The 8713-nt window shown below is 38.1% G+C and overlaps 1 protein-coding gene and 1 long non-coding RNA gene across 3 annotated transcripts; one reads left to right on the top strand and one right to left on the bottom strand.

The window, feature by feature from the left end:
* The first annotated feature begins 590 nt into the window (after positions 1 to 590).
* Positions 591 to 1061, top strand: LOC108990219. Its single transcript, XM_035689249.1, has one exon. It carries the CDS (start codon positions 591 to 593, stop codon positions 1059 to 1061), a length of 471 nt encoding a protein of 156 aa, XP_035545142.1.
* Positions 1062 to 1873: 812 nt separating this feature from the next.
* LOC108990188 lies at positions 1874 to 5291 on the bottom strand. 2 transcript variants are annotated; one of them, XR_001995947.2, is made up of 7 exons: positions 5077 to 5291; positions 4837 to 4915; positions 4665 to 4752; positions 4503 to 4579; positions 4352 to 4420; positions 2422 to 2603; positions 1874 to 2269 (listed from the first exon to the last, which is right to left on the bottom strand). It is a non-coding gene; the product is annotated as an uncharacterized LOC108990188 (long non-coding RNA). The 2 variants fall into 2 exon arrangements; XR_001995946.2 differs by having other exon boundaries at positions 4665 to 4727; positions 5077 to 5283.
* Between the last annotated feature and the right edge of the window lie 3422 nt (positions 5292 to 8713).

Raw genomic sequence — 8713 nt, 5'->3', positions numbered from 1 at the left:
TATTGTTTGATAATCGTTCATAATTTTTTTTTTTTTTTTTTTGAGAAAATTGTTCATAATTTTCTGTTTACAAATAACATATTTAATAATTGAATTGAGCTGATTCTTAACCCTTTTTATTCTTGTTTATTTATAACCCAATAAATGCTTGATCAACATAGAGTTACAAAAGAGAACTTACAAATGAACATCAGATTGTAGTGCTCTAATTTTATTCTAAAATGAGAAATGTTTTAGCCACAACAAAATTTTATAAAAATAAATTAAATGTGACTTCATGTGATACGCTAGGTTCTAAAATTATTTTTATTATAATATAAATCTAATATATCTTATGAAACTATATCAATTTGTGAGTTTATTTTTATGAGACCTCTTTACGACTATAATACTTCTCTAGATAGATGTAATATTTCATATCTGGCCGCAACTCTTTTCTAAAATATATCTAATAACTTTTCGTATCAAAGCAGATGAGTGAGTTAACTAATATAAATGCCTAACAGCCACCTACAACATGCACGCATGTATATAAAGCTCATCGATTCCTTTTATCGCTCATCAGCAGTCTCACTAGAAAACTCAAAGCAATGGCAACTCAAGTTACAGAATCTCAAGGGATTCAGTCTTACAGAGACAGGGCAGAGATATACCATGGGGTAGCTCTCTGCAAGCAGAAAACTCGTGAACTGTTAGAGGGGATCTCTCTCCCTAAAGGCCTCCTTCCACTGGACATCGAAGAGATGGGGCATGACCCTTCATCTGGCTTTGTTTGGATGAAGCAGAAGAGCAAGAAAGAGCATAAGTTCAAGCGAATCAACAAGGTCGTCTCTTATGATGCAGAGGTCACCGTCTTTGCAGAGAAAGGCAGGCTGAGGAAACTTACTGGTGTGAAGAGCAAGGAGATTCTGATTTGGGTTGCACTTTCCGATATCTATCTTGAAAATCCTTCTTCAGACAAGCTTGTGTTTGGGATCCCCAGTGGCTTGACTCGGACGTATCCAGCTTCAGCTTTTGACCTCGAAGAAGACAAGGCTGATGGTCAGAAGAACAAGAACTGAACTCTTTACCATTCTGGGTTTTTATGCTAGCCATTCTATAAAGATAAAACAGCCATATCCAGAAAAAAAAAAAAAAAAAAAAAAAAAAAAAAAAAAAAAAAAAAAAAAACATCTAAAATAAGGTCTCATGTGAATGAGGTGTGAGTTTATGTTGGAAGAAATTTCAATGTTTACTCATTTTAGAGATTCTTGTACTGTTTATTTGAGACTTTCCTATGCATCCGTTTGATACTATGAACTCCTTGTAAAAGAACATAGAATTTTCTCTCAAATAAAGACTGGGTTTGAAATGGGTATGGTGCTAAGTTTTCTCTCCAAGTTTATTTTCTTTTGGATTCCCAGTGACCAAATGAACCGCAAGGAAAATTAAAGCTTATGGTTGTTGCTTAATTGGTTTGTTCACTGCACCTTTATTGGCATGTGCAGGAATCAAGTTGGTAAAAAAGAACTTCTATTGATAAAATGGCTATGGATTACACACAAATAGTCAAGATATTACAAATCATTACTTTTATTGTTGTTATGGAAGCTCCATTCTATGATAACTTCATGTTCTGTACTATGATTTGGGGCTTTACAGCAGTAGAAAACCAAAAGAGCTGAGTGGGATCGAAATATCAGTGGGAAGCTTGAGAAACATCAGCGAGATCGAAATACTAGTTTAGCACTGATTACAATTATCATCAAATAATTCGTCTTCCGAGTTTTTGCTTGTTTGATTCTTTTACTTATTATGGCTATGAACTGAAGGACATCAAATAATTCTTAAAGAATTTTAAAGTTTGAGAAATTCTATCTCACGGGATGCGATAGAGAGAAGACTTGCATTTCATTATATACTGTATTTACAGAGTAATTACATACAAGAGTGTTGTATTTACGTATTAAATAAGGGAAATTACAGCTAGACTTTCCAATAATGATGCAGAAAATATTCTATCAATTTTCCAAGTCTTGATGCGTGATATCCTCTTCATGATGAGAGATATTCTCTTGCATTTTAATGTAGTCAGGATCACGGTGCTGTGTAATCTTCTCCACTGATGTAGTGGTGCTTTCACTGCCCTTCAAACATGGCTGAGGATCAAGACAAAGGTCAAGTTTTCTACAGAAGACATGAAAGAGAGCCTTGGGCAATGGCTTCGTGTAGATATCAGCTAGCTGATTTGCAGAGGTGACAAAACGATTCTCCAAGTAGCCAAGAGCACCTTCACAAATGTAATGATAATCAAGCTCAATATGTATTGTCTAAGCATGAAGAATGGGATTAATCTTCATATAGAGAGTTACTCATGTTGCCACAATGTAGTACAGGAGCACGGTGCAAGGGGATGCTAAGATCACGTAAAAGAAAAGATACCCAGGTGAGCTCAGTGGCAGTGGCAACCATCAATCTGTACTCTGTTCAGCACTGGAGCAGGCCATGGTTGCTTGTTTCTTGGCACTCCATGAGATGAGGTTACTTCCAAGGAATGTACAAAAACCAGAAGTAGACTGTAACGTCCCGTACCCGAAAATGGTTGGAGGGTTACTATCTGACACCTAAAATCATCTCCTCACAAAATAAATAACATTTCCAAATATTTCATAAACATGAATTCACCTATTCCAATCAAACATAACTACCATCCTCACAAAATTTTCAATGAAATGACCCAACAAGATAAATTAAAAACTCCTCAAATTCTCCATAATAATAACAAATCTCCCAGCAAATCAGATCAACATAATAACAACATTATCAATACTAAGAAAATTTCCTCATAACCACAGTACTCTTAGGCACTCAATAATTAATCCACGGCTAACCCCGCCCATGTTCTTAGCAGTGTCATCAAAATCATCTAAAATATTATGAAGATAAGGGGACGAGTTATCAACAACTTAGTAAGCAAATGACATATACCAATATATAAACATAAACATTTACAAAGTACAAGATGCAGAATAAAATATTTTCAGTGTTAGCATGCAGAACAAAACATGTTTTCAAAATTAATAGAGCAATACTTTCAAATATTTATAATCCAAAGTACTTTGGCATAGCATAAACTGAGGACCTTCATCATATCATATCAAAGCATCACATAAGAACAGCGGCTATGTTTAACCCCCGTCGTAGGGTTGTGCTATCATCGATGGCCAAACTGGACAGAGACAAAAGTGAATCTTCCCCTTATTATTTTCGGAGCCTCGAGTGCGCACACGGGAAAGATCACACAAAAACCACTTTGTTTCCAAAGTGGTTGCACTCAGAAACAGAGAAGTTGGTACCAACCCAAACAGAGCAGAGCAAAGCAGATTCAGAATCAGATACAAAATCATAATGTTATGCCAAAGGTTTTCAGATGCCATATTAAAACAAAACCGAGTACAAAATATATTCAAATCATTCTCACATACTTAAAAACAAACATAGTCAGAGCATCTTCATAAAACTATGCACAAATTTTCAGGTTTTCATAATTGCTCCCTTTACAAAATTCAAGAACTAAATGCCAAAAACTTACTCATGTCTACACTAGTCATGACAAAATGTTTTTCTCTCCTTGTATGAACCTCATGAGTAATGCAGATAAATGACCAAGGTTATTTTTTCCAAGTTCTCATTTCATAACAAAACATGCATAATTTTTCATAAGTCAACGTCAGTCTATACATTTCATGCAAAGTCTAGTATAGTGAATTGTCATAGTGAATTGTCTAAAACTTGAGTCTGAACTCTAGCAATTTCAACACCTATAACAAAGAATAAGCACTGACATATTAAAAACCTACACAAACACCCAAAAACTACTCGATACAATAACTACTTGACTATAATGATAGATTAAAGCAAGCCCATAATTTGTAATTAATGCATCACCCTCGCAGCAAGCAACACAACCCATTTTCCAGCAACTAACACAACCCAACTAGCCACTCATACCAATCTATACAGCACGAATAACAGCTCCATCAACTAAGCACAACAATCTAGACAGCCACATGCCCACCTTAGACACCAAAACATCAAACCAACCAATCCCATATCGACCCAAAACAGTCCTTCACTAAAACTCCGACAACCAACAACTCACCAAAACAACAATACATATCAAGTCTCCTCCGTTCACAACTCACAAATTCAAAACTTCTGAAATATTAAGCAGAACCCAACAAGCTATAATACCATTTATAGATTTTGCCCTTCCGAAACTAACTCACTTAAAATTCTAACAATTTCCAGTTATTCATGTCACAAAATTAAAGTCGAAAACAAAATGCACCTAATATTCCGAATATTGTACCTAATCACGTGCGATGACCCCATGGAATTTAGAGAGCGCAACAACACTGTCTAGGGTGTTGGAAACGTCCTGTGATATAAGGTAGTGATGTTAAATTTAATTAAATCACAGGTTAAAGTATCGCCATGGCTGATATTAGGCAGAACATTACCTTGCAGCACTTCGAACAGGGTTGTGCAATGCCACCTTCCATTGGATACGATGACGATAGTAATCGAGGCGATGAATCTAGAATTTAAAACATGTGGGAATGAATGAGAAACCAAAAACAACCGAGGATCAGAGAGCTCAAAACAAAAGTTTAAATAATCACCTTGCAAGGGTTATCTCCGGTGGTTTAATTTTTTCACGGCCCAATTCTGTTTTTGTCTAAATCCTAGAGAAAGAGAGGGAGTCCATGACTGAGAGGAAATAAAGAGGAACATAAAATAGAGGGAAAAATAAAATAAAGAGAAAAAGAGCTAGGCAGAGAGAGCGGCAGTTACCATTGTGGCCATGTGCACGAAGGGGAGAGTCGGCGATGACACTGACCGTAGGTGGTGCTACACAACGGGGAGAAGCTCTCTGTGAAGAAGGATTTGGGCGTGAGGATCAGCGTGTGTGAGAACAGAGAGTGAGTGAATAGGAGTGTGTGTGCGTGAGTGAAAAACAGACAGTGAGTGGATTGGGGTGTGTGTACGTGAGTGAAAACAAACAGCGGGGAGTGGAAATGGCAAAGCCCTTACCAGCTTTGTTTAGGCGGTGGGAACCGTCAGCGGCCAAGACTCAAAAAGCAAAGAGCGGCGGCGTGCAGCACCATATTCTCTGACCGGCGCACAAATGAGGGAGAGAGAGAGAATTTTTGCTGTGTGTGAGGGAAAGTGAATGTGATTAAGCAACGGAAAAAGGGAAGTTGGGAAAATGGGACTTCGTGGAATCGTGTGGGAGAGATAACTGCGGGAGGAAGAATCGGGGAACAAGAATTAATGAAAGGGATAAAAAAAAAAACTTACGAAACGGTGTCGTTTGTTTTTTTGTTTTTTTTGGGGTTGGGCTTTGTTTGGGTCTGGGCCTCACACACATAGACCTTTGTGTGGTTGGACATCCGGCCCAAGCATTTGAGAAACCATATAGGTCAAGAGTATTGTTACTGAGGATTTGCAAACCGAGCTTGGCAGTGCCATATCGCAAAATTCTTTTATCAAGCTGGAAGTGTGCAATAGTTGGGGTTTGTAAGGCCCCTACAATGCTTTGATACTTCGTAGGGCCAAGAAAGAGATCATTGAATGCAAGAAGAGCTCGTCCTTTTGAGGGAATTGGTGTAGAGATAGGCTTACATGCATACATGTCAAACTGAGTCAAAAGATCGAGAGCATAGCCAAGTTGAGATAAGAACAAGTCTTGGCCGATCTTGTGGACTTCTATTCCAAGAAAATGATGTAAAAAAACCAAGATCTTTGATAGAAAATTGCCTGCCAAGCTGTGAGATAAGCCAATTGATATGCCCAAGATTATTTCCAGTGACTATCATGTCATCAACATAAAGCAGGAGCACAAGGATTCAATGTGAAGAGTTGTGAATGAAAGGCTAGGATTAGTGATGCTACAAAAAAAACCAAGTTGAAGCAGAAAGTCACTTAGGCGATCAAACCAAGCGCGAGGAGCTTGTTTAAGACCGTAAAGAGGAGTACTTAGGTGGTTGGCCTGTGTACAGATGAGTACTTAGGAAGCCATGCAAGAAAGCAATTTTTACAACCAATTATCTAAACTCCCAGTGTTTAATAATGGCAATGGATAAATAACTCGATTGGTTACAGTTCGAATAACAAGGGAGAATGTCTCTGTGAAGTCTTCTCCATCTACCTGATTAAATACTTTGGCTACGAGGCTTGCCTTGAGACGTTCAAGGGAGCCATTAGGTTACAGCTTGGCTTTGTAAAACCATTGACAACCAACAACGTCCATATCGGGTTTTCGTGGGACAAAGGTCTACGTCTTGTTGGCATCAAGGGCAACCAATTCTCAACCATAGCAGTGGACCATCCAGATGGTGTTTGGCTACAGTGATGATCTAGGCTCTACTTATAGAATATGGTTAGCAACATGAAGCTGTGCATATTTTGGGTTGGGCTTTCACACTCCAGCTTTGAACCTGGTAAGAATGGGATGTTGAGGAGCTTGTGAAGCAGATGGTAGTAGAGGTGTAGGTGCAGATGGTAGTAGAGCTTGTGAGTGTAGCCAAGTGTGAGCTCTCATATTAGATCTTAGAGAGATTTGCAATTGGAGGAGCGAATGCAAAGGGAGGCGTATTGGCAATGGGTGGGATAGCTCCATCTTCATCATTTTCTTACCATTTAGAGAAGGAGCAAATCTCCCCTTCAAATTGATGAGGTTCATAAAGACGAGTAGGTTCAATATAAGGCATGATGGACTCATAAAAAACTACATGTTGTGATAGGTAGACATGATTTGTAAGTGGATATAACAATTGTAGCCCTTATGTTTACTACTATAGCCAAGAAAAACACAAGCTAGAGACTTGGGTTCAAGTTTGTTCTGACGATACTCACCAAGATAAGGAAAACATCTTGCACCAAAGACTCGAAAAGTACCATAATCTGGTTGCTTTCCATAGGGATGAAAAAAACGAGAGTCCATTGCAAGAGTTGGGGTAGGTAGCATGTTGAGTAAGAACACAATAGTAGATAAGCTATCCAACCAGAATCGAGGTGGGAGTTTGGCATGAAAGAGAATGTTGAGGCCTAATTCATCAACAAAAAATGCATAGTAGAGATACTTCTCTCTAGACATTACAGGAGCTGGTCCCCATAAATCATAATGAATCTTATGAAAATGAGAAGTTGCTTTATTGTTTGTTTACAAAAAAGGAAGTCTACAGGATTTTCCCATCTGGCAACTTATACAAATATTTGAAAAGGATGAATTAGGAGTGATGTTGATCAGCTTTGAAGAGTGAAAATGCTCGAGAATGCGAGTATGAGGGTGTCCTAAATGCTGATGCCAACACTCTTTCCTCACTTTACGAAAACGAGTTGAAATGAAAGTGGATGCTTCTCTATGGTGATCACTTCTAGGTGGTAGGCCATAAAAAATATATAGTCCCTTCTCCTTCCGTCTCCATGCTATTTCCCGCAGTGTGATCATGTCTTTTATAACAAAACCAGGACCATCAAGTTAAAAAATTAGTGGATAATCTATGGTCAGTTTGCTAACTAATAGAAGATCCTTTTTAAGCTCAGGAACCACCAAAAACATCATTGAGTTTAAGTGGAGAATTACTAGTCTCAATGATTATTGTACCAATATGCATAATAGGTAGAGTATCACCATTACCTACCATTACACTATCAAATCCATGATAAGAAACCAAGTTGTCAAGATTACATGGGCTTGAAGTGATATGGTCCATGGCACCAGTGTCGAGATGCCAGGCAAGATCTGGAGTTTTAGAAACATTCATGGCAGCAAAGCCTTGGGGCAGACTATCCTTGGTAAAAGAGTGATTCAACCTATTAAAGCACTTAATTGTAGAATGGTTTTGCTTGTTACAGATTTAACAAACAACTTCATCCTTGTTCTTGTGCTAAGATATTCATTATTGGACTAATGAGTACGTGAGGAGATATTTTCTTGCTTAGTGCCCGATTGGTTACTTTGAATAAAACCACATCCTTTGGAGTTGAAAGATGATGATTGATTGTTTTTGCTTTTGGTTTGTTTTTGTCCATATAAGACCATAGCAGATGGTGCAGTATCCATCTTGTATCTCTTAGCATAGCTTTCGAGGAGTGTAACAATCTCTGAATATGGGGGGAATGGAGGACGAAGCATAGTGGTAGTGAAGATCTCATAATCTTTGCCTAAACCATTGAGAAGCCACCATGGTTTCTTATGGTCAGGTACAGATTTATAGATTGCAACAAGTTCACCACAAATAGTTTTGAACTTGCGAAGGTACGTACTTAGTGAGTCAGTTCCTCGATTTATGGAGGTGAGCCGTTGTTTAAGTGCTAAACTCCTACCAGAGGATGTGTGAGCAAAGGCATGGACTAAAGCATTCCATACTTTAGCTGCTGTATTGAGGCCTGCGACAATACCAAGGGCCTCTTTGGAGAGAGTGGCAGTAAGCCATCCCTTGACAAGCCTGTCTATTCTGCACCACTTCAAGAACACAGGATTGTGATGATGCTCATAAAAAAATGTTGTATTTACATATTAAATATGGGAAACTATAGCTAGACTTTCCTATAATGATGCAGTAAATATTTTATCAATTTCCCAAGTCTTGATGCGTGATATCCTTTTCATGATGAAATATATTCTCTTACATTTTAATGTAGCCAGGATCATGGTGTTGCGTAA

This window comes from Juglans regia, chromosome 4, assembly GCF_001411555.2.
Source record: "Juglans regia cultivar Chandler chromosome 4, Walnut 2.0, whole genome shotgun sequence".
NCBI lineage: Eukaryota > Viridiplantae > Streptophyta > Magnoliopsida > Fagales > Juglandaceae > Juglans > Juglans regia.
Note: the sequence above shows the minus strand (reverse complement) of the source record. Positions and strands in the feature narration are given on the sequence as shown.